We start from the raw sequence: 26,285 nt of genomic DNA, 5'->3' as shown, positions 1-26,285 counted from the left end.
TACAGCACTTCTAAGCGCCTGCACTCCAGCTAAGCGCCCTGCATGCAACCAATAGCAGCAACGAGAAGCTACAGCAGCACAATGTTACTCGCATGGTCAGCTTAGTGAGCTGGGAGGTAGCCTGTAGGATGATGCTGTTTCTTTCTTCCCTTTCAGCTGTTCTTCTCTTTCTTACTTCTCCAAATTCCACCGTTGCGATCTCTCAGGTCCTCCCAAATTGAAGAGCAGCTGGAGAGACCAGAGCCAAGTGCCTGAGACCAGTTACGAAGAGCTTGACTTCCGGAGTACAGCAATCGCAGAAAGAAGAGAGTAGGCTGTGCGAGTGGGGACAAGATCGGAAGAACTGAGCAGAGTTGCACTGCAAAGCGTATACCGCACAAGAACACTCCGTCATGGCTTCGAACCAAGGGCAATACTTTCCTCGTGAGCATATACTTAGGGGAGTGAAAAGTCGCGTAGCTCACGATTTACAGCTCCACCACCAAGTCAAGAAGGTCAAGGTCAGTGACAAGGAAGATTAGGGAAGATTAGGGAAGATTTGTGGAAGACGCAACTAATGAACCGCGCTCCAGACCAGCAGCAGTTTCGACCACCGCCTATAGGCGGACAGCAAAACTTCTATCCTCCTCCCCAGCAACAGCAACAGCAAGAGCACGCGCAACCACACTTCGCACCGCCACCGTCGTTCGCACCGCCTCCCGCCGTGTCTCCGATCTCCACACAAGATGCCGCACCGACTCCACCACCAGCACAGACAGGAACCGCACTGCCTTACTATCCCGGCCCACCATCCTCGCAGTCCTACCACGACGAGAAGCAGCCCGAACCAGCCGCCTCAAGTAACCGCCAATCGATCAATCGACAGTCCTCCGTTGCCGGCGGCGCCCCAGCACCAGGCCACTTTGTCGGTGCACAAGCCACCACAGCCGACGACGTAGGCACCTTCAACGGCGGCTCCTACCGCATCTCTCACCGCGACACAAACACGATCGTCACGATCCAGCTGGCCATGGGTTGTCCCATGGAAGTCAAACCGGGCACCATGATCGCCATGTCGCCCACCATTACTGTCAAGGGAAACTTCAAGTTCAGTATGAAGAAGCTGCTCGCGAGAGGGGAGATGTCGCATAGTACCTTCACTGGACCGGGAGAATTGTTGCTCGCGCCGTTCGCATTGGGTGACATCACGAATTTGAGGTTGTCCGGAAAAGAGCAGTGGAGTGTCGGCAAGGATGCGTTTTTGGCGAGCACGCAGGGCGTGACGAAGACGTATGTGTCGCAGAACTTTAGCAAGGCCATGTTCTCCGGAGAAGGCTTCTTCATTTACAAGATTGCTGGTGTGGGAATCTGCTGGATCCAGAGTATGGGTGCAATCATTCGGAAGGACGTAAGTATCGTGAGGAGGTGTGGGGTGGTGGCTTTGGCTGACTGGCTTCGCAGCTGAGGGACGGAGAGAAGTATATCATCGACAATGGGCATCTTGTAGCCTGGAACTGTGACTACGTGCTGGAGCGTGTCGCTAGTGGCGGTATCATCAGTAACCTGAGTGCTGGCGAGGGGCTGGTCTGCAAATTTACGGGTGAGTATGTCATGGTTGTAACTTTCTTCCAAGCTGACGGGATCTGCAGGCCCTGGAACTGTCTTCATGCAGACGAGGAATCCTCAGCAGTTTGCGCAGTACATGGCTGCGCATACGGTGGTGTAGCCATCGTGGTCCATGTAATGAGATTGCAAATAGCTTGAATGGCGGTTTAGCGTACAGGTATTCGGATTTCTCCTTTAGCTTTCCTTGCACTTGTGTCCTACTTTCGGACACGAAGGTCTATGTCTCCAGAGGTCATCCAGCTGTCGAAGAGCCGTAGCAAATGGTCTCTGAATGCTCCAAGGTATGGAATCGCGGTCCAGCTCGTCCAACGTTGTCGATCGCACACTAATTGTGGCTCTTAGCCGCAGCACGCCGCTTCCAACGATCCATCATGTGCTTGTGACAGGTGGATATTGCTCGCAGGACTTCTCATCGAATCCAGGATGCTGTATCTATAGCACGAGCCACGTCTTCGATATGCCGGGTTAGATGACCCTGGGAGGATGTGTATGGCTACCTCTGCTCCCTTCGCGACGCGACGGTGCCGTGACTTGTCCATGCCCAGCACGTCCCACGCATTGGCGAGACATACCGTCCTCCCGAGCCGGACTTGTGCTGCTTCCTGTATCCCTTCGAAGGTTCCGTTGATTGACTCCTTCGAGACAGTCGTTCTTCATAGCGAGGCGGCCGCTTCAACCATTCCCGCAGCGTTGAAAGCTTTCGAACTCGTAATTTCGACCGAGACTGGATATTTCCATTCCATGAACTTGCCCCAACCTACATCGCAATTAGCACTTGCATTTAAGAGCTTCAAGCTCCTGTCCTAACATACCCCAATATGCACACTTCCGGCCAAAGTATTTGCCCACGTACGGGATCAAGACCAGTGTCAACAACAACTCCAGCTGTTGCAAGCTTTCTCTCCATTCCCGTTCTGCGTCTGAGTATGCTTCTTCTTCGCTCGGCGAGACCGAGGTTGTCGAGCCGGCGGATGATGATGGAAGGGAATCGACCTCTTCGGGTGTTGGGATGTTCGCGTATGATGAGGACGGGTCGGACATGGTCGCGACAATATGCTCTGAGAATGGGGGGCGCTCTTCTGCTAGTCGGAGCGAATAAGAGCTGATGTTGTTGCGTAGTGGTCGTTAGCTCCCAGCTCGTAAAGTTGGATCATCGACGACGCGGTCGTTTGAGTTCACCTGCATGCGAGCAAAAGTTGTGGGACATATCACTCCGCCGTGACATAGCCAGACATTCAAGTATTGGCATCTGAAAAAGCCTGCGGCATTCTCATATCGTCTAGATGCCGCAGACATTGCGATCGAGATTCGAAATCTTCAAATCGTCCAGGAGACTGGAGGTCACGCAGTAAAGTCACTTGGCGGAATATTGAACAAAGGAGCAATCAATTGGGTGGGACATTTGAAGGGGAGTGTCAGCAGTGCCCCACTGCCCATTAAGCCGGTCTTGCTTTTGAGTCACCACAGACGCTCACAAATAAAACTTGCCACATACATGCGACCAGACAGACCACACTCAACCTCATATTGCGCACCACGACCAGGAACACCACACGACCCGAAATCGAGACACAACCCACCGCAATCATGGCGGAATTGAAACCGCGGAAGTCCGTGGCCTTTGCGGAGGACCAAATTGTCGTTGACTCCGATGGCAACGTGACTGATGCGAATGGCGCACACGACGGCGAGAAGGACTCCGCTGCATCTCACAGCAAAGACGGCGCGAACGGCGAGGACAAACAGGTGGACGAGATGACCGCCATGTTCGAGGGTCTCGCAAAGAAGAAGAAGAAGAAGCCAAAGAAGGAGGAGGGCGAGGAGGGCGGCGAGGAGGCTGCCGCAGACGACGGCGAGGTCGACCTGTCAGCATTGAAGAAAAAGAAGAAGAAAAAGGTCAAGGCTCCAGAGGACGACTTTGAGCAGCAACTCGCTGCAGCCGGCGCCGCAGAGAGCGCTGAGACCGATGAGCCTTCCAAGAAGGGTGACGATGCGGAGGAGTCAGGCGTGCAAGATGGTGACATCCACGGTGGTACTGGTATCTGGGCGCATGACGAGGACAAGCCAGTAAACTACGACAGTCTACTGCACCGCTTCTTCGCGCTCCTCCACGACTCGCATCCCGATCTTGCTTCCTCCGGCGGCAAGAGCTACAAGATTCCACCTCCTCAATGTCTCCGTGAAGGAAACAAGAAGACCATCTTCGCGAACATCAACGACATCTGCAAGAAGCTCAAGCGAACGGACGAGCACGTGACACAGTTCTTGTTCGCTGAGTTGGGAACAAGTGGTTCCGTGGACGGTAACCGCAGACTGGTCATCAAGGGTCGTTTCCAGCAGAAGCAAATCGAGAACGTGCTGCGAAGATACATCGGTGAGTCGTGATGATGTTCTGGGTATTTACGAATTGGTCGCTAACATCTCCCCACAGTCGAATATGTCACCTGCAAGACCTGCCGCTCACCCGATACCGAACTCAACAAGGGAGAGAACCGTCTCTACTTCGTCACCTGCAACTCCTGTGGATCCCGCCGATCCGTCACCGCCATCAAGACTGGTTTCTCTGCACAAGTCGGAAAGCGCAAGCGTATGCAAGGTTAGATGGGATGTTTTCGGTGCTTTTGCGTGCGCTTTGCGGCCTTTCTGTCATAGGCATGGGAAGCACAGAGTCGAGCACGATGCGACCGTGCATTGCTCGGAGTGCATGTATACGAAATGTATGAGTTGGAGTTTCGGAGCCAACAATGAGCCAACGAGGACAGGATGGAAGGGCATACAAAACCAAACGGGAGCCATGTCTCGATGCCTTTCGAAGGCCTGTTTGGCAGGACGATTTCGATGTTCCATGTACGTCTGTCAAGGTGTAACGGAGCAGTTCGTCGGTAGCGATGAAATTAGGAATGAAAAGATCCGGTGCTTCCACATATGTTACAATATTGTACAGTCGCCTTAGCCACTACGGCATCCTCTGCGCTTTACATGATACCGCTTGCGGCCTCAGTGGGCTTGCACGGCCACATCCTGCGAGGAACGAGTCTACTTGGAACCTCCTCTTCAGAACCGAGCTGATCAGTATGGCACTCTTTTGCGCACCACGCCGGCCGTCACTGCTTTGTGACCTCCTCGAAATGAGCGAGGCATTGACTCTCCCGCTACGCCTCGAGGCGTTTCCTTCTTCGCATGCAGTGCGTCGTCGTAAGAGGCTTCCACGTTGTCGCTTGATCTCTTCATTGATCATTGTCCGAGATCTTCTCTTGCCGGAATCCAGCGTCCACATCTTCATACAGCCAGAGTACTCAGTTTCTCAAACGGTATACTCCAAGCCCGACCAATGTAGCACTTAGCACATAAATGCTCGCCCTGCGACTCTTCATCCCGAACCTTGAGCCCGACTTGAGGATTTCGTATTCGCGCTCGTTGAGCTGATTCGTGCCGGACCAGAGGGAGTAGATGCCTAGGCCGGTGAAGGCGACGGAACCTGAGCGACCAAACGTCAGAAGCATATTCGTGGATGTGGTGAAAGTTGTGGTGAAACATTCGTACCCATCAATCGGCAGGGCAGACAGTCATTGAACTCGTTGCGTTGCTCTTTGAGCACATCATCGATGGGAGCGGGCTGTTGGAGCTCGGGCAGAGAAGGACCTTTGCCGCCCATAGCTAGATGTTGGAGTTCTGCTCACGATATATTGTAAGACCTCAAAGTTGTGGCACCTGTTGATGGACTTCGAATGTGCTGTAGAAGATCGGGACATTCTCGGCTAAACTAGCTCGCTATCACATGCGAGCTTCGACCTCACTTTTTCGTCCTTCTTCGACTCCGCGTTCGTTCTCTGATGTGGAAGCTTTGCGGAAAGCCCTGAGAGCGCTGTCACCGACTTGTATGACAACGCAATAGATCTAAGCTCAGGGCAAGCACGCAGCTCTGGATCCGTGACCAATTTCTTTCTCCGGCTCTGGCTCTCATTCATTGCACCCGCTTGACTGTGATGAAGACGTTCAGCCGCCTACCACTACTGACCGGACGAGCATCGCGAATACGGAATGTGCGGTTTAGTGTTCGCACTTCGGAGAAAGGGAAGCAAGCACCTCATCAATTTCCGAAGTGAGGTCAGATTTAGCGTACCTCTCAGTCTGGCCTCAACCTCACCTTAATCCTTTCAAGACTCGCCGAAGAGTATTCGCCCGATTTATCCGCAGCACAAATCATTTCGGAGAGTTTTCGGAAGCCAAAGAGCCTCGCATGAATACTGAGACAGTCTGAGAGACAGCTGGTCACAAAGAAAGATTCCACTCGGCGATCGTCCGGGTCCAGACAAGCGACGAGCACGATGCTCCGCTCTGGAAGGGGTCCACATTGACAATCCAGTAACAACGCCGACATGGTCCGGCACAGAGCTCTTCGGGCGAGATTCGTTTCTCCGGAGGAAAGCAGCGACTCTGCCTGACATCCCGCTCACGTGAAAGAAATCCCACTTCTAGATGCACGTGTTAGTCGGCTCACAACCCGTCCCAATCGCATTTCTGCGCGAGCAATTGCCGAAGACCACAATACCCGCAGGCATTTGATACCACTACTTTATTGATACCTTGTCTTCGGCTCAACCGTTGCAGGGGAGCAGCGAGCACTTTCAAGCCTCGGTCTACCTCCTAGGGCAACCGTCGAGTCTCACGCTTCTGTTCCTCATCCTTCGACATAATTGAACACAGATTTAGACAACCTCCATCGTACGCCCACCATGACAGTCACCAATGGGAACTCCAACGGCGAGAAAGTTGTTCTTACAACAGAATCCGAATTTCCACTCTCCGTCAATGGCCTCGAAGATCTAGCCACGTTCGAACACACCCCAGCCGGCCTCTGCTTGGTGTCCAAAGTCTCGCTGCCAGCTGGAGCTCACTTTACCTACCTGACAAGCCATGTTCCACAACCCAAACCGACCTGGAGAACAATCCAAACTTCCAAGACCACGCACACCGACCCACGCAGCGCTCTGCTGTACATGAACCACTCATGTAAGTACTAAAGTGTCTGAGGCCTGCGATAACCCGAGACTGTTGTGCGGGAACGCCAGGAGCTCCTACTATGTATCAAATCCTCATTGTCTGGACCGTAGCTGACTTACACACTTCGATCTGTCAGGTGCTCCATCCATCGAAGTTCACATCTACTCTCCAGACAAGTCTGGCAAATACCCTACAACTCCGCCCAATGGCGCCTCCCTGAACGGCGAGAGCGGACATCCTCTTGAATATGGCCTCGCCGGCGAGATTAAAGTCTCTCGGGACCGCGGCGTCGAGCCGGGCGAACCATTGACTTTCTTCTATCCCAGCACGGAATGGAAGTTTGACCGTTCCTTCGACTGTCTTTGCGGTGCTGGAAAGGGTGTCTGCGTGGGCAACGTGCAAGGCGCCTCTGCTATCGACTACAAGTCTCTGGATCGCTGGTTCATCAACGAGCATATCTGGCAAATGGCGAGAGAGCGAGATGGCAAGAACTAAATCTCGTTGCTCGGAGTGACTTCGGGGTTTCGAAGGCGAGACGCTGAATTCAACAGCAGAGAGTGGATGACTTGTTCGAGGTGATTGATGAACGCATGCGTAGCGAAGACGACTGGAGCCCTATACCCGACCTTTCAACAGGAAGGTGCGATCTTAGAAAAGCAAATGATTTTTGCGTTCACTGGCCTTCGGCTTACGAAGCTGTATGTAAAGGAATGAATATGCCTCGGTGCAGCCGTGGTCGACGTGTTCGCCTCAATGTTTCGTCCGTTCTGGATCAAGGTATGACACCCTTAGGCGCCCGCAGTAGCCGTGCGCCTGACACCCAAGCGACGGAAGCCGCCCTCTTCAGCAACCACCTTCTGCAGCTCAACCATTCGCTTCTGGTCACCGGTCGGATCGGCCTGCTCGCCCTCACCAGTCCACTCGAGAAACTGGTTCGTATAGTTCGGTGTGAATCCTTCCGCGAGCACTCCCAAGCGCTTGCCGTAGCGTGTGACCTGCTCCCAATCACGGGCCACGTTCCTCAAGTTCTTGCTGAAGTAGGCGAACGCACGCTCAAATATCCTTCGGTTGAGCTCGCTGCCCATGACCGGCTTGAAGTGACGTAGTCAGTCCAGGCGGCTTCCGGATCAGCGAGAACAAAAGTCGGTTGCTTTCTTAACCGCACGCATGAAAGCGCGGACCTTTTCGGGATTCTCGTTGATGAAGGTCTCATTGCCAATTTGCAGAATGGAGCAGAAGCAGCAGTAGCCCAGCTCAGCCAGTTCGTCCATTCTCAGCATCTGGACGTCGGACTTGGGACGGCCTTGCGAAGAGGGGCATTCGGCAAGTTCAACCATCTGAACGTTTTCGAGGCCAATGCCAGCGTCGATCTCTCCTTCGATGATGGCTTTGGACACGTTCATGCCGCATCAGATGGCAGTATAGTCCGAGGGAGACATGCCGTAGTGAGAAGTGAGCTCATCGATCTGGATCTTGCCGAATTCGCCGACATGGCCAATACGCTTGCCCTTCAGCGTGTGAAAGTTTGGCGTGATTCCGGAATCCTTGAGGTAGACCACGCCAGTGAACGGCTCGTCGAGCAGCGAGCCAATACTCTAGATTGGGAAGTCGCGAGCCTTCGCAGCTTAGCACGAGTTTCAGCGATGATATGTGTGTTGCGCCCAGAGCGATTCACCAGAGTATGAATCATGGCCTTGAAGCCCAGGTCAACCTTCTTGCTTCCGATAATCTCGGTCACATCCTTGAGCGATGTCAGCAGTCTGCGCAATGACGATTCATTCTCACCTACACTTGGGTCGTTCGGCTCCATGATAGCGGCCTTGATGCCTTCATCCTTGAAGTAGCCCTTGGCTTGAGCCAGATAGAGTGGTGCGTGGTACGGCGTCGCATGCCTTTGTCTAGTCAGCATGATCACACTCTTCCATAGAGGCAGAGCCATGTATCACCAGTTCGTCAAGAACGTAATCTTGTCGGTAGGCATGGTATCATTGAGACAGCTACAGAAGTCAATACATCCGCAATCGAGGGAAGAACGGGGAAAGGAGGCATGTCCCTGAACGCAGATCTGAATCCGAGCAGGTTCAAACGGTATTTGTCAGGTCACATGTCTCCCATACTCCACTGATCGCTAGATGAGTGGTTGGCGAGGCAAGGAACACCCGTCATGCTATTGTCTGGTATGTTATGAGGTACCTTGATAGCTGCTCATGCCCATGGTCTTCGCAGTGGACATTGCCTTTCCCTCCATGGCTGCCGTACCAAAGCGGTGTATCGTGTTTGAGTGCGAAAGATTGAAAGAACGTCGAGAGCGAGAAGAGAAATGCAGAGCTCCATGACAGCAAATTATACCTTGATGAATATGAGCTTCGTTCGTTCCAAACTAAACACTACAGGTGGGGTAGCTTCAGACGCATCAAGGTCTCCACAATGGTTGAGAGTGTTCCAATCCGACGACTGAGGAGCGGCACGTAATCAATGCCGTTGAGTATTCACTTCGTTGACACGGCTGCTCAATCCGATTCCAAGGCGTGCTTCAATAACGAAATGATCCAGAGTTCAGTCGTCCTCGACAATGACCGGCAAGCTATCAAAGACAGTCCGATTCGACTCATAGTGGGCCATGAAGCCGCCTTGCAGCAGCCGCTTCAACGCGTTGAGTCGGTGTAACTTCCACCACTTGTCGATGGTCATTTTGCCGCCGTGTACAGCGACTCTCAGCCGGGAGCCATATTGTCGACCATCTGGATCCAGGGCTGTACTATAGCGTGGCCCACGTTTGGGGTTCTCCACGGTGCTGAGAACGTCATTGAAGGACAAATGCAGGTTCTTCCGATCCTTCTTCGAGATGCGCTTCGAGGATGCCTTTGAAAGGGCCTCCAGCTGCTGCTGCAACTGGTGAGTCTGGCGATATACCGTGTAGCGCTTGACCATGCGAGGCAAGTTGGTATTGTCTTCCTCATCCTCCTCGATATCCTCCGGCTCGTCGTCAGACTCGGCTTCGGTGTAACTCTTCTCAAACAGCAGCGCGATGTTGTCACCAGCTGCGATCTGAACATTGGCATCGCTGCTATCAAGCTGATCCACAAATGTATCCATCGCAGCCTCTGTCACATCCTCAACGTCTTCGAGCTGGGTCGCAAGGAAACCCCACTCCTCGAGCGCTGCAATGACTGCGTGCGCATTGTCTGCCTCCTCGATCACTGCACCGTCCGAAGAAGCAATGTCCAAGAAAAAGTCCATGATCTCTCCCACCTCCTCTTCTGCTGCTCCACCGTAGAATGTTGCCACGCTCAAGGCATGTATCGCCGCGATCTTGGCAGCAGAATAGGGCGAGTCGTTGATCGTGTTCTTGAACACATCACGAACAGCGTCGTAGATGGTCTCGGATGGGTCCGTGATGAGGATCAGGGCAATAGCTTTGAGCGCAAACTCGATCTCGCGCTCGCTCTGACCAGACTTCACGCTTTTGAGCAGTGCCGGCAAGAGACCATTGATCTTGGGCTCGATCTCGGCCTGCGCATAGTGTCGAGTCAAGGTGCTGCAAAAGCCGCGCATCGTCTCTTCTCGTCCTTCGGTCGAGCTGCGTTTACGATCGCATATCGCCTCTATGCGCTCCTCGAGGCTGCCGATCCAAGCGTCTGGCTCTGCATCTTCCTCGTATTCGCTCGGTGCGATCAAGTCGTCGATGCTGTTGTTGCCCCAATCACTGTATTCGCTCTCGTCGTCCGACACATTTCTACTTGCAACTCGAGAGCCACGCGGCGACGTTATTGGCGTGTTGCCGCGACTGAGCGGCGGTGTGCTTTCCTTGCTTTTCGCCTTCTTCGACACGGTTTTCCCGCTCTCCAATAGAGCCTTCTTTCTGAGGTCATGCATCGCGATAGATCCGGTGGAGGGATTACAGTGTCGCAATACAGGCGGTCTTTGCTGTAGAGAATATATTCAAGTTCTGTGCGCGCGTAGGCAGCAGCGTAGGTTGATGTCAATGTATAGGTGGATGTGCGTTGTCAGAGACGAGCTGAGAGAAGTCGCAGGAGAATGTACGTTCCATTTCTGGGCAAGTTTTCATAGTCGAGGCGGCTAGAATAGAGCGAGCTGGGGAGTGAATAGGCGGTGGATGTGAATTCGTGAAAGCGCTGAGTAAAGAACCGTGGAAGGGTCACCTGCCAACCTGCCTGCGCTTTGACAGCCGGAATGCTCCGACAGCCGTGCCAAGCGAAAGCAGCAGGAGAGTGAGCAGACGACATCTCTGTGAAGCTAAGCATACCAGCAACAAAACAACTCCACGTCCACGAAACAAGACCCAATCGCAATCATGGTGAAGCCAATTACCGGAGTATGTCGCATTGCCTCATGGTATAGCATAAGTATTCGCTGACATTTGCGCAGATGCTCCGAAGGGGCCTCGTTCTCGATCTCTCAGTCGCATTCGGTAAGACCTCGACAGCGCGCACGATGACAAGAAGAGCACCAATGGCTTCATCGTCACTGGAAACACTATACACATGTAGTGGTCATGCTGACAGCCATTCAACAGGTCTCGGAACAGCCTTCGGATACGGCTGGTGGTACGGTATGTAGCATGACACACCTGAATCTTCGCGCGCAAATGGAAGGACACCCTCGCACGACGATACATACCCGGAACGAGAACTTCAATCCACGAACGAGTCACTAACACGAACCTGAAGGCTTCCACGTTCCATCGGTTCGCCGCCGCGATTTGTTCTACGCGAAGCTCGAGGACCAGCGGGCGGAGGGCCAGTAAATCATACGAGCTCGGATGTAAGCACGGGGCATGTTAGATGGGAAGGAGGATCGATGATCGATGGCGAGGGCGAATGGCAGGATGCGGACGGGTGACAATACAAGAAGGGAAATGGCATCATCGACTTGGGAGACCGAGAGGACGTCAGCTGTACAAACACCACGCCAAAAGACACCTTTTCTGGTTACAAAGCTCCTTCTGAATTCACCTCATCGAGTGGAGTATGAGAACTGAGAACTGGGGAGCGCGGTTTTGATTCGGCATAATTGATTTTGCTAGCACCTGAGCTCTATGCCCTGCCGGCTGACCGTCAGGTACTTGACACCTTTGTAAGGCTTGACCTCTGGGCCTAAGCCGCGGCTCTTCTTCGTGTCGATCAGTAGACTCTCCACCTTCAGCCCGCTCGCCAGCCATCCCTTGATACTGAAGCTGAGAAGGGCGCATGTAGGCATCAAATCCTTGTTCTTCTCGATCTTCCCATTTCGGTCTGTGCCATTCGAAGGCGTTATTGAGCCAGGATTTCTGTCCTGTGACGACTGGTACTCCGCACCGTTCTCCTCATCATAGTCATACGTCGTCGCTGACATGCCGTTGATAGTGCCAACATCGGCGTCCTCATCAGAGAGAGGACCTTGAACCGTACATCTCAGGACAACGCCACCGGGACCAAGATCTTTGGGAGAGATCTTCCACTCAACGGTCGACTCTGCTGCCTGCCAGCTCGCCTCTCCACGAGTCGGCCTCAGATCGCTGACATTTCGGACAGAAGCAGGAATGGGCACGTGGATGGTGAGGTCCTCCAGAGCTGGCGACTTCGAATCCCCGGCTGGCGGTCTGAACGGGCCTGATCGATTAACACCAAGATTTGACTGTAACGAGGCCGCAGCAGGAGAGCGAGCACCGGAGCTACTCGTAGTGGACTGCGAAACACGGACTTCGAACTCCGTGCCGACGGAACCCATCCCAGTCGTGATCTCGATCTTCGCAGGGAGGTCCAGATTACTTGAGGAGGAATTGTTCGTGGTCAATGGAGTGTTCGGTCCGAGCAGATCTGCTTCGTACCCGCAAAGAGCGAATCTTCCATCCGGAGGCACAAATGACAGCACCCCTTCGCTCTTCCATTTGTTCAGTCTCACACATGGATGGAATACTACCCGCTCCATTACATTCCGTAATTGATCTCCTCTGTTTCCCATCCCGGCACCTTTCCCTCCAGTCGACAGGCTCAGCAATAAGTCCGGCACTCCACTGACTTTCGATGTGAACGCGATGCTACCATTGGCAAATGCTGCCAGTGGTCTTCCTGATGGTGCGAGCGTGACGGAAAGTGTCTCCACGATGTCCACATACAGCTCGTTACTGGTATGCCGAACATTGCTTCTTCTCCACGGCACTGCCGACCCTTGGCTGGTCTGTGACTGAGCAAGCACCTGTGGACGGTATAGATTTGATGCTCCCGGGCCTTGAAGCGCGGGACTTGCTCCAGGTAGACCCACTCCTCCGAGGAGATTCTTCAGCACTCCAGGACCCGTCTCTACCACGTCTCGCAGCGCATTCGCTTCACCTTGGCATATCACACCCGAGTCGGCCATCTCGGCCACGACTTGCGCAACAATGTCATAATTGGCGGTAAGCTTTGTAGAGAGCAAGGGGCTGCCCAGGAATTCTTCTAGCGCATCTGCAACGCGATGGAGAAATTCCAAAACCAGAAGAGGTTCGATGTCGCTGGAGGAGGGTGACAGCAGTAGAAGGTTGTCCTGTATGACGGAGAAGAGGATAGTAGGCGGACTCGTGGACGTGAGGTAGCTTACGCTCGGCCGCGGAGAGGCATGCTGTAGGTAGAGAGGGAGGAGAGTCGAAGGTGGTGGTGGGCGGTTCGTATAGACATGATCAAAGAGCAGGTTGCTACAATGCCATGGTCAGTGGATGCCTTTCTCGCATGTGATCCTCCGCAGTACTTACGTACTTGTGCTCGTCGAAAATGTACAGCGCTTCGATGACGCTCATTTTGGTACGTGTGCTATCTCATGTCGTTCTTCTGGTCCAGCTTTTCTGCTCGTTGACTGAGATGGTGTTCATGTGCTTGCAAGTGAACTGTGGTCAAGGTCAAGTTCACGTTCGTGTCATGCGCGCGGCAATTCCAGCCGAGCTGCACTTCCACACTTCCACTTCCAGCACTTTGCGACACCCTCTACACCTTTGGTATTGACTTCCTGCACGAGATCTCGGAGCGAAAAGAGCCGAATACATCCCCATGCCAGCGCGACAATTATGGCGTCCGAGCCTGTCAATGCCCACGCCGGCATGAAGCGATCGCGCTCACCTTCGAAGAATGCACATGCGAACAAGAAGCGCAGAGTAGTCCACTCTCTTCACCATGCGCAAGATCGGCCGGTAGGCATCGAACTGGCACCTCAGGATCCGCTGTTCGCCCAAGGACAGCTTCTCAAGAGCATAGGGACAGCCTTAGTACTGGCAGGTTTTGATGGAGTAAAGGCGACCGCGTTGGAGATGTTTCGAGCGCAGGTGGAGGAATTCATGCTCAGCTTCTTGGAACAGACCAGCGCATCGATGCAGAATGGGAGACGGACGAAACCGACAGCGCTGGATTTCGCGAGGGCCCTTGCCAGCACGAGACCTACACACACAGCTTCACTTCTTGAGCCTCAACTGGAGCTTTCCATTCCTGCCGATATATCTTGCCCAGTCATACCTGACCCGGATCCTGCTCCAATATCGCCTCCGGACTTCTTCCACTTGCTCCGACCCCTCATCACCGATAGACCGCCATCCTACATACCGAGCCATTTTCCGACTTTGCCTCCCCAACATGCCTGGAAGCAAACGGCAGTGTTTCCGGAACGCGAGAAAGATGCGAGGAAGATGCGCGAGAAGGCTACAGAGGAAGGCATGCTCGCAGAGAACGCGCTTAGAAGGCTCGCTGCTGCTGCGAAGACTGGCGCCATGAACGCAGAGAGAAAGAGGCACGATGCCCTTAGCGGTGTTGGAAAGCTTCGCGACGGGGCTCGCAATGGAGCACACCGTGGCAGAGCTGGTGTTGGAGATGCGGATGACACGTTCGCGGAAGTTCTGGATGACATTGGTGGCACAGATGAGGTTGTGGACCTGGACATGGATGGCACAGCGACCATTGACGACGGAGTAGACTTGGGAATGCCCGAAGGCGTTGCTGTCAACCATGAGCTTGGCTACTGGCGGAAGCATGGGATGAGGAAGGCGATTAGAGGATGAGGTTCGCTTGAGGGCCTGCAATTTGCATGTTTTGTAGTTTTTCAGCATGGCGCTGGCGGAGTTGAATCAATAGTCTATCAAGCAGCGTGAAGCTGCAGAGTGCGGCAGTATCGCACTTTAATAAAGTCTCGACCTTTGCAATTTTCCTTGATATCCAAACATGTGGCCGTCTACCAGGACCGAACGACATGCGGCGACATGAAGAAGTGATCACGTAATGCCTTATCTTCACAACCTCATGTCTCGTCTCGCTCGTCAAAACGTCCTTCCCATGCCGTTGTCTCCACTGTCAGACCACTCGCACACCTGCACACTCACATCAGTCTCGTCACCTCCAGCCGCAGAGTCCGAAGCGCGATATTCACTTACTGCCGGAAAAGCCGCAGCACGGGATCACAGACGATCTTGCTCCTCTTATCTTCTTTAGGGCCATTGAGTTCACAATTGTACTGGACCAACTCCTTGAGGTCGCACTTCTTCAAGTCTGAGACTGGCGGTTTTCGTGTCTTGCCATCGGGTAGGTGGTTGATGTGGCTGGTGAGCTCGCGAGCGTGGAAGGCCTCGACCAGTGGTGGCATTTGAGGCTCTCCGCTCTGCAGCTGCCTGGCGACCCTCGACACACGACAGACTCCTGCTTGTCTCGCGTCGATGAGGCGTTCGCGGTGATGGTCTGAAGTGCTCGGGTGATGATTGAAGCAAGATGAGCGCAGAAAATCTGGGGAGGAAGCTTCTCAGTGAGGTGGAGGAGGTCGGGCTAGACGAGGTTCGTTTCCAGCATCATCACTCGAAACATTGCCAAATACTGACGAGCCATAGATACTGAATTCTCTTCGAAGCAATGACAATGAGAAGACTTTAACAAACTTTGGCATACCTCCGCTGAACACAATGCTCAAGAACATGAGCGAATTTCGGCAGTCCAATATGCCGCCAGTGTTGGAGCTCATATCACTGGTCTCAGGAGGCGGCAAGACACACCTCCTCTACCATCTCACAGCGATTGCAATCATACCCAAGGCTCGAGGTGGGAGACAGTCCGCCGTGGTGATCATCGACACAGACGGTAGGTTCTCCGTTCCTCGTCTCGCAGAACAAGTCCAACTTCTCCTCGCCCAACACTCTGCCCAAAATCCCGCCAATGCTTCTCCATCACCTCCCTCTGATATGGAAGAGACCATCCACGCCGCGCTGCGACACGTCCACATCTTCCATCCGCATTCCCTTGCCTCCACGACCGCCACGCTCCGTTCTCTCCCAACCTACCTCTTCAACCCTACAGCCCACCACTCCTTCGACCGCGCCGTCGCCTTCATCGCTCTCGACTCCGCCTCAGCATTCTACTGGCAATACCGCTCGGAAGCCGACGACGCCGCACTGGTCCCGCCCTCGGGTATCGCGGGCAGTAACAAATCAGCACGAGCCTACACCGATCTGCTGTCCGCTTTCAGGCACTCCTCCAAAGTCCTGAATGCACCTTTAATCCTCACGAATCGACACCTCGGTGCCCTGAAAGATCCCAACTCCATGGGTCCTTCTTCTCGGTCCTTTCGTCCATCGCTGCCTCCTCCCTGGCCGAATGCGCCGACGTTGAGATTGGTCGTACATCGTGCTGCGGTGCGGAAATTGCCTGTGCAGATTAGTGTGGAGGAAGCGAAGAGGGAAAGCGAGACGAGACAACAGGTGGTGCGGGAAGGGAAGTTTGAGTGTTTTGTTGATGAGTTCGGGGTGGAGGAGAGAGTGCTACAGAGGCTGAGGGTAGATGGAGCGGGATTTGACTTCAGGATCACAGCAGAGGGAGTCGTTTTGCGGAGTGAAGTTGCGCGGGCGGATGCAGACGCGGACTTGTCCCACGAGACAGAAGCTGCGAAAGACTGAGGCAATGAGAAATGAGCTGTGAAGACTTCGTCATCAAACGTACTTTTTGGGTAAGGTATAAGATCGTCTATCTAATGCTTGCGTGCAGCTCAGCGAGGGACTTTGATGATCGCTTCGCAATGTACTGCCCTGCTCTCATTCGTGGTAGTGGAAAGTGCACCTCAGTGTGCTCTCGTGTCGTCAAATGTCCCTCCGAAAAGGTTGAAAGTACAGCAACCCGCTTAGCCATGATATCCTCCCACTTGGGTCCGTGCGACCTGTGTCATTTCGATTTCTCGGTATGCGTACGTCCTCGCTGCGGAGTCCTGCCCGTTATGCGCAGCACCCCAACAAGCGTCGTGTCCTCCAATCCCGCGAGATTTGAGTCGCTGGCTCTTTACAAGTCGGCGTCCTCCTCATCGGGCAGGGGCATGGCGGAAGCATCCTCCATCTCCTTCTGGTACTGAGCCATAGCGGCCTGGTCGACCTGGACCTCTGGTGGGGCGAGGGCTGGCGCAGCGACGAACTCCTGTAAATTTGTTAGTTCTGCTTCCCTGGAAATATCTTCGATGCTTCACTCACCAGAGACTGGTTGCCGACGAGCTTGCGCGCGAGCCAGAGGAAAGGCTTCTCGAAGTTGTAGTTGGACTTGGCGGAAATATCGTAGTACTGGAGGTTCTTCTTGCGGTGGAAGGTGATGGTCTTCGCCTTGACCTTGCGCTCCTTCACGTCGACCTTGTTGCCGGTAAGGACAATCGGGATGTTCTCGCAGACGCGGACGAGATCGCGGTGCCAGTTGGGCACGTTCTTGTAGGTGATGCGAGATGTGACGTCGAACATGATGATACCGCACTGGCCGTTGATGTAGTAGCCATCACGAAGACCGCCGAACTTCTCTTGGCCTGCCGTGTCCCAGACGTCGAACTGGATTGGGCCCAAGTTCTGCGCTTTCCATCAGTCTGCGCTCATTGTACATCTCTTTCTCCATGGTGGTTCTTACCGTGGTGAATCCGAGAGGGTGGACCTCGACTCCGAGCGTAGCAATGTACTTCTTCTCGAACTCTCCGGTCAAATGGCGCTTGACGAAGGTGGTCTAGGTATTGTTATGTCAGTTCCTGGTCCATCATCTTCATCACTGCCTGCTGTGCGCAGAGTGCAGTCTTTTTTCCACAGGACTACCCACCTTTCCGGTACCGCCATCGCCGACAAGCACAAGCTTGAAGGTAGGAGTCTCCGCCATTTTGCTGTCGTGTGCGGGGATGTTTTGCGAGTGAGCGTGTGCGCGGTCGTTTCCGTGCGTCAAGTGCTGAGGTGCGAGGCCGTGTGTAGGTCTCGTCGGTATCGAAGTGGTGTGTGGCTGCTTGTTCGTGGTGATCGATGTCAAGAAGTGGTTGGGGAAGCAGAAGTTGTGTTTGTGTTCTGGAAAAGGCTAATCATTAGGCGGGCGGGCAGCTGACGCCTAAGGCAGCAACGAGGGACCGCGGGATCGACGGGAGTGACGAAATTCTCAGGTGTCAGGACATTCACTTGTGCTTTCACCTTCTCTCGTTGTCACGCTAATTCAGGAGTCACGAATGAACTTGGAAGTATCTTGCTCTGTCCAATACGCCGATGGCACATGTTGGGTCTACGACGTGGAACGAGTGACAGCACATGCAAATCAGCCCGACCAGCAGCACATGGAACTCCAGGGATCAGTGGCGCCCAAACTTCACTCCGACAGGCGTACCGGAGATATATGGTCTCGACCAACTTCCGCCAGATGCCGCTGTGATCCTGCAGTGTAGACTGCATTTGGCCAGGTATGAATCACACCATGCATGTAGTCGCGGACGTCTTTTCCTTTCGCCATCTTAGCAAAAGCTCAATTGCTGGAATCATTCTTCGCCCTTAGTCTGGCCCCAAAGTTCCATAAAATCAGCGATGAAGGTACCGATATACCCAACGACAAGAACGCAAGCAAGGAGTTGCCCCATCCATACCCTAGCGCTGCGTACATACTGTCCGCGAACAACGGAAACGCAAACGCGAGCATGCTGCTGAGAAACTGGGTCGCCGCCGATGCCGAGCTGACATGCTCAGGATATGAGTCCATGACATAAGCTCTGAGCACAGTTGTAAAGACTTGCATTCCCATTGTCAGAATGGCGGCACCGATATCCACCACGATCCAGGGGAGGCGAAAGTGAGCCGCCCAGCCATACAGCAGGAACCCCATCGGCGTGCGGAGCGCGCTCGGTATGAGTAGCGGTATTCGTAACTCAGGCGAGGACTGTCCTCCAGCGCGGCGAGTGAGGATCTTGTATAAGTAATCCATCGAAGGGCCGCAGAATTGGGCGCCTGCTACCTCGCCAGTTGCTAGGGCGATGTAGTGGAGGCTGGAGATGGAGACTGGCTGGTGGTATTGATTCACGAACAAATGGGAGAAGGACGCCAGAGCGAAGTACAGTAATCCGTAGTTAAGTCCACCGAGTACGGCCTGGATTTGAATGATGGGATGAAACATAAGCAGTCGCAGCGGACGAGTGAGACTCATGGCTAGGACCCCCATTACAGAATGATCGTTCGTCATCTCGGCAGCCGTGTGGTATCGCAAGTCGCCAGTGTGTTTCCGAAGCTTCTCGGCTTTGCGATGGAGCAAAAGAGGCGCATACGTTTCGTACACAATCGGCAGAGTGACGATCTCTGCAACAGCTTGGAAAATCGTTGTAGACCAGAACATCCAGCGCCAGGTCGTGTACTCGACGATGAAGCCGCCGACGATTGGACCGATGGCTGCTCCAGTGAGCGGAATGAGGAGATACAGACTGAGAGAGCGCCCTCGCTGCTCGTTCGGCCAGATATCAGCGAGCACACCGTACGCCACAGTGTAGACTGCACTTGCGCCAAAGCCGGCCAGGAGACGCGAGGCTATCAAGAGACCTTTGGAATTTGCGAAGCCGCAGACGAGGTTCCACGCGAGGAACCAGATGTTTGTGATATGGATCACATTCTTCCTGCCATACACCTCGCTCAATGGGCCGATCACCAGAGGGCCAAAGGCGGTTGCCAATACGTAGGCGGATAGTGCCATCGTTGCGTCGAGGGTGGTCATGCTGAGGTCAGTCGCGATGGCCGGTATGCCTGGAGCCATGATCTTGATGCAGCCATGCGGCCATCAGTACGGGATCGCTTGCGAGCGCAAGTCAGCGACACGACTTACGGTTGAGATCATAATGCGATTGAATCCCTGAGCCGACAAGGTAAGTGTGGCAGCCCATTTCGTTCTTCGATTCCATTGCCGCGGGTCGTCGGAGTCGCCTTCTGCGAAGCGGACAAGAAAGTCTTCGCTTGGGATCTGACTTGAGAGCACAGTCGGTTCATGCTCTTTTGGAAAGTCTGGCATCGTCTGATTGTTCAATCGCGTCTGGGAGAAAGTTTTGTGCATCCACGATCAATCGAAAGAGGACGTTCAGACAAATCTGCAGAGCACCCAAAGCAGCCTTGATTGAAGCTCAGAGTGGCTAGGCAGCTAGGCATGGGTCCAACCACAGACGACTGGCAGCCTGCTATCGCTCCATCGCTATGTCGTCGCCTAGTGTGGTACGCCGGGCTCGTGGACCACTGCAAAGCCCTAGCCTTGTTTGAGGATCCGTCCGGTTGTGAGGTATGTATGCCGCCCGGGGTTTCCGGTCTAGAATCCGGCTAGCGCCACTCCGCATTGCAGGCCGTGAAGATCTCTGGACCTGAGGAAAGTGGACCCGGAGGGAGGGGCAAACTACTTCAGAAGATTTCAGCTTGGGATAAATTGCGCCTCCGCCGGTATGCCATCTTCAGTTACCTGGTGGAGTGGGCAAGTGAGATGTGGAACCTTGGAAGACTTTACCAAGACATTGTGTGTTCTGGTGGTGTGATCAATGTGAGGTCGCATCGCAAAAGAACGGCATGAAAGCAACCACGCTAAAGTGACTAGGGTCCATCAAAGCCATGCGGCTGGGGCGCGAACGAGTGGATTAGAAAGAACGTGTGCGGAATGCAAGCGAGGCCGACTGTCGCGTGCAGAGCGTGGAACTTGGCATGGAGAACACGCATCGCTGATGAAGGCTCGCTCGGGGGAGTACCACATCAGCCACGCTGACAGTCAAGCGGTAGTACTGACGGTCAAGAGCGAGTTCTGTGAGACAAGTCTCGTATAGAGTGACATGAATTCGAACATGCTCTGTGAGAAGAAGAAGAACACAGAAGGGCGCGGCGGCGTTGTTCCCTTTCCGATCGGCCCACCTCTCTGCACTCCCCGCCGTCTGGCTACTGCACGCGCCTGCACAACGGTAGCTCAGCCGTGCACTAACCAAATCCTTTGACCTCTGCCGTAGGAACTGTTTCTCAGCTCACCATACTTCTCTCACCTTCGCGCCACCAAAGACGACAGGACGACCGTCTCTCGAAACCACCTGGCCGATCGCTGAAATCGTCGCTCTACACTTCGGCCACACGACATTACCCTTGTAAGAGGATGGGACTACCAGAATCGCCAGGCTTCACGGTTGTTGCAAGGCTATAGGCCGATCGCGGTCACAGGCCTTGGAGCAAGAGTTGGACACCACGCAGAACAAGACAACATCGAGATCGCATGCCGAAACTCTGCTAGGCTCCGCGACACTGCGATCGGCTTGCCGTTTCGTCCGTGGAATTGCCGACGTGACCGGCATTGGCTCCGACCATGCGCATACCCATCCGAGTCCAACTAGGGAGCATTATCCTCCTGGCATCACTCGTCGGCCTCGCTGTCATTTCAATCGCAACATGGATCTTCACGCACAACTTCGTCCTCCAGCTCCGGGTTTCCAGACTCGAGTTCACGGCTTCGCTGAAAGCAGCCCAACTCTCGTCGAACCTTGACTTGTATGGCACGTCCGCAACGACTATAAGCACGCGAGTCACGATTCAAAATGCTTTTCAGCGATACTACGCTACTGGAAACAACTCAATTGAGAACTGGTTAAATCCGTTAAGAGACATTCAAGCCGCTATTAGTTCCGACGCTTCGCTGGGGCAGTCTTTGTTGTTACAAGCACGGCTATGGGATAGGGCATCAAACGGGCTGGGAAGTTCGGGTGGTCTATTGAACGGTTCGTGTTGAAGGTCACCGTGAACAACTTGTATTCTGATCAAATGGGTACCTTAGTCACGGCGGACGGTGTGTACGAGGCCGGTGTGCTCCTATCGGGCTATCTCTACCCGAACGGCAGCGCGATACCATTCGGTGCTAACGATACCGATGTGAGATCGAGACAGCAGGCGTACAATGTGCACTTGAAGCTAACATCACTTCAGGCCGGTCCCTACGGTTACCCTCCTCCGCTTTACCCTAACCTCACCTATTTCACTGAGGCTCACAACTCTACCTACGATGTGAACAAAGCATCGTATGGAGGTCGAGCACTCGAGCCAGGCGCACCGTTACTTCTTGGGCCGTGGAGCATCAACTCATCATTCTCCTTGATGTCTCTGACGGTGCCTGTCACGAATAACACCAACAAGGTTGAGATTCTCGGATACCTCACAGTCGTTCTCGACGCTCGCTTGATATATCAAGTCACAAATTCTCTCCAAGGCCTGGGAAAGACCGGCGAGACTTTACTTCTGGGTCCGGCTGCTCGCAACAACCACTTCAATGAAACAATCATGACCAGCGTGGGCGACAAAACGAGGATGGACTTTGACGTCCAATACATCGTTCCCGTCAATGCTACCCGCTCCAGTACCAAGCAAAGCCCGGCGAGAAGTATAGCTACACCCGCCTTCAACGCTAGTCAATTCCCAGTCATATACGATGCGCTAGCGCTCACGCTCCAAAGCAACAGCATGGCGGACGTGTCTGGCGGCGACGTCCGCGCCAAGAATGAAGCCGGCGAGAAAGTCAGCGTAGGCTATGCTCTCCTGGACAGTAACATGGTGGATTGGATTGTGGTCGTGTCCATGAGTCGAAAGGAGGTGTGGCAACCCATCAACACATTGCGGAACGTCATCATAACGTGTCTCTTCGCAACAGCGGCGTTGATGGCCGTGTTTTCGTTCGGCCTTGGGCACTTCGCTTCGTTGCCTATCATCCGCCTGAAGCAGGCTACCCTACGATCGATGGACCCTCCAAGTGCAAGTCGGTCGAGTTTCGATTCATTTGCAAGCGGACGGGCCGATGGCGAGACCGCGAATTTGAACGACGGCACTGACGAAACTCTCGCACGCAAAGAAGGACTCGTGGCCTTCTCCAATCCAGTCACGAAATGGCGGCAAAAACGAAGTGAAGCCTCACAGGCCCGCCGCGATGAGCGGCAAAAGCGCGTCTTCCGGATTCCAGGAAAGGTCAAGGAGCGCAAACACTGGGCGAAGGATGAATTGTCGGAGCTCACAGAGGTTTTCAATTCTATGTCAGACGAGTTGATGATGCAGTACACCAAATTAGAGGTATATACTAAGAGATCAAGTCGGGAGGCAGACGCATCTAACGAACTTGCAGGAGAGAGTGCAGCAGAGAACAGCAGAGCTGGAACTCAGTAAGAAAGCTGCAGAGGCTGCGAATGAGGTAAGTGTCGAATGGCAGAAGGCCTGTAACCGTCGTAGGCCACCGACGCCTCGACGTTTCATCATGGCTGACCCTTCTATCCTACAGTCGAAAACGTTGTTCATAGCGAATCTGAGTCACGAGCTCAAGACGGTAAGCTTTTGTCTCCTGTGCCATGCCGGTGGTTGTTCTTCCCGATTGACATCTTCACGTTTAGCCCTTGAATGGCATCCTCGGCTTATCTGCCGTCTGTATGCAGGAGGACGATCCTTTACGACTCAAGCGTTCATTGGGAATAATCTACAAGAGCGGCGACCTGCTTCTCAACTTACTCACAGACCTCCTTACCTTCAGCAAAAACCAAGTCGGCCAGCACATCACTCTGGACGAGAAGGAGTTCCGCTTGCGAGACATCAGCTCACAAATCCTTGCGATCTTCGAAAAGCAAGCGAGGGAAGGTCAAATCGATCTGCGAGTGGAATTCGAAGGCGCGCAGAACGCGACCCTAGATGATGAATTCTCTGAGCGAAATTCAACGACTGGTCCGAGTGGGATAGGACGCCTGCGTGACTTAATTCTCTGGGGTGATATCCACCGTCTGCTCCAGGTCGTCATCAATCTGATCTCGAATGCTCTCAAATTTAGCCATCAAGGAGGCTCCGTGGTCCTGACAGTGCGCTGCCTGCCCGAAATACCGGATCTCGGAAGTCGTACGGCCTCGATAAATTCTCGTCCTTCACGGCACAACTCGTCACGTCAAAGGGCTTCAGCGTCGACCGCTCGTCTTAGTACTGCGAACGCTATCAATGCGAAGGATAAGCCGCACGCCATGTCGCATGTGACTGAGCGAGCGCAGTCTCCGCCATCTGGCAGATACGTTTATTTCGAATTCTCGGTGGCGGACACTGGCCCTGGCATTCCGGAGTCGATGCAGGACAAGATCTTTGAACCTTTTGTTCAAGGAGATCTGGGCCTGAGGTAAGTGCCACGCGACGAGTGTAGAGCACTCATCTGTTCGAATCAACGAAGCTGACATACCAAACAGCAAGAAGTATGGCGGTACCGGGCTCGGTCTTTCAATCTGTTCTCAGCTTGCTAGCCTCATGCGCGGAACCATCCGAGTGCAAAGCACGATTGACGTTGGCAGTACCTTCACAATGAAGGTGCCGTTACGACTCATCCAATCGCGGCGAGAAAGCTCCGCTACTTCGCTCGCGGACGGCATACCAGGTTCTAGCAGAAGCGCCTCCTTTGACGAAGATCGCCCTATCACGCACGGACCTGTGGACTACAGCGAGAGTCCCACCGCCGAGATCCCTCCAGCACCAAAGGTTCCGACAACAGGCGGCGTCCCCACAGGCGGCGTGAGCAACGATTCTCAACCTCGCCTCGTCGGTCTCAGCCAGCCTTTCTTCGCGTCCAGCCAACCCATGGAATCACCAGGCTCTCAGCCCGGCGCCATCAAGCATGTCACGGGCCAAGCTTCTAGGAGCGATCGCATCCGAGTGCTTGTCGCTGAGGACAACAAAGTCAATCAAGAAGTTGTCCTGCGCATGCTCAAGCTCGAAGACATTTACGATGTGACGGTGGCCAAAGATGGCCAGGAAGCTCTCGACTTGGTTAAAGAGTCTATGTGCGGCGATGAGCGCAAAGCGTTCAACTTGATCTTCATGGATGTGCAGATGCCAAATGTTGACGGCCTACAAAGCACGAGGCTGATTCGGGAGATCGGCTACCAGGCGCCGATCGTGGCGTTGACGGCGTTTGCTGAGGAGAGCAATATACAGGACTGTCTGGACTCAGGCATGAACTACTTCCTCTCGAAGCCCATCCGGCGACCACAGTTGAAGAAGGTATTGAGGGAGTACTGCGCGCCGATACCAGAGGAGAACGAAGAAGCCACCACGCCGGTGGACGAGCGGAGGGGCAGCACGACCATTGTGATGGTCAATGGACCATCCGCAAACGGCAGCTCGAATGGTCACCCACCGGGGGAGGATTTATCGAAGAATCACCAACAGGACCGGAACGGAAAACAGATGGCGACGACGACAGATGACGATATATGAGATTTTGATTTTCCCCTGGCCGGCGTTACGAGGATCAAGGGCACAGGAGCAGTGCCAACGGACTTGATTTTGCTGATCGAAAAGAGCGAAGGCGCTTCGGAGTTCAAAAGACCAGGTTCGGTCTGGGTCTCGATTTTCCACATTTGAAGAACGAGTACAGGATTCGGAAAATCACGACAGTGTGGATATACTACCAGACAGGCAGAGAGACAGGCAAGATCCCGCAGCGCGCAGGAAATTCTATTCAACGATCTCGCTCATTGTTGACCTCTCCAGATCTCGAGTTCCAGTCCTTCGCACAGCGCAGTGAGGCCTACGATCCTCTCGTCCAGTCCTTGTAGATCTGTTGTGATGCCGGCTACAGAGTCGTTGCCGATGCCATGCCGTATTGCTTCGGCGTGCCGTTGTAGATGTTCGAAGGCGAGGGTCTGGAGGTGCCGGAGTTCGCTCTGCAGATGTGAGAGAATGGTGGCGGGAGAAGAGGCGTGGGCATCATGATCTAAGAAGGAGATGATGGACTGTAGATCAGGCATTGAGGAGCGGCTGCCGTCGGTTGTGCACGAGAGTAGGGTGTCGTAGAGATGATCGAGTGTTTGGCCGGGAAGTCCATCGATAGACATTGTGTCTGGCTCCAGTCGCATGTCTATGTAGGAGACGTCCTCCATTGTTTGATCAAAGTCTGCAGCTGTCCACGATAATGACTCGATGTAAGACCTGTCCGTATCTTCATTGATGTTGAGTGCTTGCATTGGGTCGGTGAGCCGTCTCTTCCCGCATGTTGGTCTTGATTGTTCGTGAAGTTCACCAGCTTTTCGTTTGTTGCAGAGCATGTTTGGCAATCGTAAATGTCGAGATTGGGTCCTTCTACTTTCGAAATGTGAGGTTGGCGATAGATGTTGCTAACCATGTGGCGGGCAGATCATGGTTCACAATCACGCCATCGTGTGGGGAGCGTGGTCTAGACGAGATCTGTTACTTAGCCACGAGGACGACACCAGAACTCCTTCCGGGCTAATGCAAATAGATTGACGACAGAAGCGTAGAGTTGTATTCACAAAATTCCAATCTCGCACTGGGCATCAACGTCTGAACCGTCAAGGTCTCGTTCACATCATCAAGGCATAAACGTATCTTCAAAGCCAGGCACCACCACCTTCAAACCCGTTACCCAGCGAATCTTCCTCTACTGCCC

General features: G+C 53.8%; 16 protein-coding genes across 16 annotated transcripts; 7 read left to right on the top strand and 9 right to left on the bottom strand.

The window, feature by feature from the left end:
• Positions 1 to 209: 209 nt before the first annotated feature.
• MYCGRDRAFT_65617 (uncharacterized protein) lies at positions 210 to 1,705 on the top strand (the record flags this gene model as incomplete). The annotated part of the gene is made up of 5 exons (XM_003857481.1): positions 210 to 423; positions 474 to 500; positions 573 to 1,387; positions 1,441 to 1,579; positions 1,629 to 1,705. 5 exons carry the CDS (start codon positions 393 to 395, stop codon positions 1,703 to 1,705), a joined length of 1,089 nt encoding a protein of 362 aa, XP_003857529.1.
• Positions 1,706 to 2,258: 553 nt separating this feature from the next.
• MYCGRDRAFT_32106 (uncharacterized protein) lies at positions 2,259 to 2,646 on the bottom strand (the record flags this gene model as incomplete). The annotated part of the gene is made up of 2 exons (XM_003856072.1): positions 2,259 to 2,362; positions 2,418 to 2,646. 2 exons carry the CDS (start codon positions 2,644 to 2,646, stop codon positions 2,259 to 2,261), a joined length of 333 nt encoding a protein of 110 aa, XP_003856120.1.
• Positions 2,647 to 3,115: 469 nt separating this feature from the next.
• On the top strand, positions 3,116 to 4,526 carry MYCGRDRAFT_65614 (uncharacterized protein; the record flags this gene model as incomplete). The annotated part of the gene is made up of 2 exons (XM_003857482.1): positions 3,116 to 3,979; positions 4,037 to 4,526. The coding sequence occupies 2 exons, from the start codon at positions 3,193 to 3,195 to the stop codon at positions 4,204 to 4,206; spliced, it is 957 nt and encodes a 318-aa protein (XP_003857530.1).
• Positions 4,527 to 4,901: 375 nt separating this feature from the next.
• MYCGRDRAFT_34200 (uncharacterized protein) lies at positions 4,902 to 5,260 on the bottom strand (the record flags this gene model as incomplete). The annotated part of the gene is made up of 2 exons (XM_003856071.1): positions 4,902 to 5,083; positions 5,149 to 5,260. The coding sequence occupies 2 exons, from the start codon at positions 5,258 to 5,260 to the stop codon at positions 4,902 to 4,904; spliced, it is 294 nt and encodes a 97-aa protein (XP_003856119.1).
• Positions 5,261 to 5,475: 215 nt separating this feature from the next.
• MYCGRDRAFT_78335 (uncharacterized protein) lies at positions 5,476 to 6,053 on the bottom strand (the record flags this gene model as incomplete). Its single annotated transcript, XM_003856070.1, has 1 exon — positions 5,476 to 6,053. The coding sequence occupies one exon, from the start codon at positions 5,984 to 5,986 to the stop codon at positions 5,732 to 5,734; it is 255 nt and encodes an 84-aa protein (XP_003856118.1).
• A 486-nt stretch (positions 6,054 to 6,539) lies between these two features.
• MYCGRDRAFT_19317 (uncharacterized protein) lies at positions 6,540 to 7,089 on the top strand (the record flags this gene model as incomplete). The annotated part of the gene is made up of 2 exons (XM_003857483.1): positions 6,540 to 6,622; positions 6,840 to 7,089. Coding segments are annotated over 2 exons (333 nt in total), but the record flags the coding sequence as incomplete, so codon positions are not given.
• A 170-nt stretch (positions 7,090 to 7,259) lies between these two features.
• MYCGRDRAFT_102228 (uncharacterized protein) lies at positions 7,260 to 7,860 on the bottom strand (the record flags this gene model as incomplete). The annotated part of the gene is made up of 1 exon (XM_003856069.1): positions 7,260 to 7,860. One exon carries the CDS (start codon positions 7,692 to 7,694, stop codon positions 7,398 to 7,400), a length of 297 nt encoding a protein of 98 aa, XP_003856117.1.
• A 48-nt stretch (positions 7,861 to 7,908) lies between these two features.
• Positions 7,909 to 10,684, bottom strand: MYCGRDRAFT_107024 (uncharacterized protein; the record flags this gene model as incomplete). Its single annotated transcript, XM_003856068.1, has 2 exons — positions 7,909 to 8,350; positions 9,187 to 10,684. 2 exons carry the CDS (start codon positions 10,483 to 10,485, stop codon positions 8,120 to 8,122), a joined length of 1,530 nt encoding a protein of 509 aa, XP_003856116.1.
• Positions 10,685 to 10,924: 240 nt separating this feature from the next.
• MYCGRDRAFT_31400 (uncharacterized protein) lies at positions 10,925 to 11,377 on the top strand (the record flags this gene model as incomplete). Its single annotated transcript, XM_003857484.1, has 4 exons — positions 10,925 to 10,945; positions 10,999 to 11,041; positions 11,147 to 11,182; positions 11,301 to 11,377. 4 exons carry the CDS (start codon positions 10,925 to 10,927, stop codon positions 11,375 to 11,377), a joined length of 177 nt encoding a protein of 58 aa, XP_003857532.1.
• A 275-nt stretch (positions 11,378 to 11,652) lies between these two features.
• On the bottom strand, positions 11,653 to 13,384 carry MYCGRDRAFT_65607 (uncharacterized protein; the record flags this gene model as incomplete). The annotated part of the gene is made up of 2 exons (XM_003856067.1): positions 11,653 to 13,282; positions 13,344 to 13,384. The coding sequence occupies 2 exons, from the start codon at positions 13,382 to 13,384 to the stop codon at positions 11,653 to 11,655; spliced, it is 1,671 nt and encodes a 556-aa protein (XP_003856115.1).
• Positions 13,385 to 13,598: 214 nt separating this feature from the next.
• On the top strand, positions 13,599 to 14,475 carry MYCGRDRAFT_102223 (uncharacterized protein; the record flags this gene model as incomplete). The annotated part of the gene is made up of 1 exon (XM_003857485.1): positions 13,599 to 14,475. A coding segment is annotated over one exon (825 nt), but the record flags the coding sequence as incomplete, so codon positions are not given.
• A 390-nt stretch (positions 14,476 to 14,865) lies between these two features.
• Positions 14,866 to 15,207, bottom strand: MYCGRDRAFT_65606 (uncharacterized protein; the record flags this gene model as incomplete). Its single annotated transcript, XM_003856066.1, has 2 exons — positions 14,866 to 14,935; positions 14,999 to 15,207. 2 exons carry the CDS (start codon positions 15,205 to 15,207, stop codon positions 14,866 to 14,868), a joined length of 279 nt encoding a protein of 92 aa, XP_003856114.1.
• Positions 15,208 to 15,517: 310 nt separating this feature from the next.
• MYCGRDRAFT_89100 (uncharacterized protein) lies at positions 15,518 to 16,504 on the top strand (the record flags this gene model as incomplete). The annotated part of the gene is made up of 1 exon (XM_003857486.1): positions 15,518 to 16,504. The coding sequence occupies one exon, from the start codon at positions 15,518 to 15,520 to the stop codon at positions 16,502 to 16,504; it is 987 nt and encodes a 328-aa protein (XP_003857534.1).
• Positions 16,505 to 16,602: 98 nt separating this feature from the next.
• On the bottom strand, positions 16,603 to 17,871 carry MYCGRDRAFT_98343 (uncharacterized protein; the record flags this gene model as incomplete). Its single annotated transcript, XM_003856065.1, has 4 exons — positions 16,603 to 17,012; positions 17,066 to 17,425; positions 17,484 to 17,576; positions 17,667 to 17,871. The coding sequence occupies 4 exons, from the start codon at positions 17,721 to 17,723 to the stop codon at positions 16,881 to 16,883; spliced, it is 642 nt and encodes a 213-aa protein (XP_003856113.1).
• Positions 17,872 to 18,105: 234 nt separating this feature from the next.
• Positions 18,106 to 19,873, bottom strand: MYCGRDRAFT_52546 (uncharacterized protein; the record flags this gene model as incomplete). Its single annotated transcript, XM_003856064.1, has 2 exons — positions 18,106 to 19,619; positions 19,686 to 19,873. 2 exons carry the CDS (start codon positions 19,866 to 19,868, stop codon positions 18,348 to 18,350), a joined length of 1,455 nt encoding a protein of 484 aa, XP_003856112.1.
• A 1,309-nt stretch (positions 19,874 to 21,182) lies between these two features.
• MYCGRDRAFT_31901 (histidine kinase) lies at positions 21,183 to 25,093 on the top strand (the record flags this gene model as incomplete). Its single annotated transcript, XM_003857487.1, has 6 exons — positions 21,183 to 21,526; positions 21,712 to 22,927; positions 22,980 to 23,045; positions 23,133 to 23,177; positions 23,242 to 24,002; positions 24,070 to 25,093. The coding sequence occupies 6 exons, from the start codon at positions 21,183 to 21,185 to the stop codon at positions 25,091 to 25,093; spliced, it is 3,456 nt and encodes a 1,151-aa protein (XP_003857535.1).
• Between the last annotated feature and the right edge of the window lie 1,192 nt (positions 25,094 to 26,285).

Source organism: Zymoseptoria tritici, chromosome 1 (assembly GCF_000219625.1).
Source record: "Zymoseptoria tritici IPO323 chromosome 1, whole genome shotgun sequence".
NCBI classification, from domain to species: Eukaryota; Fungi; Ascomycota; class Dothideomycetes; order Mycosphaerellales; family Mycosphaerellaceae; genus Zymoseptoria; species Zymoseptoria tritici.
Note: the sequence above shows the minus strand (reverse complement) of the source record. Positions and strands in the feature narration are given on the sequence as shown.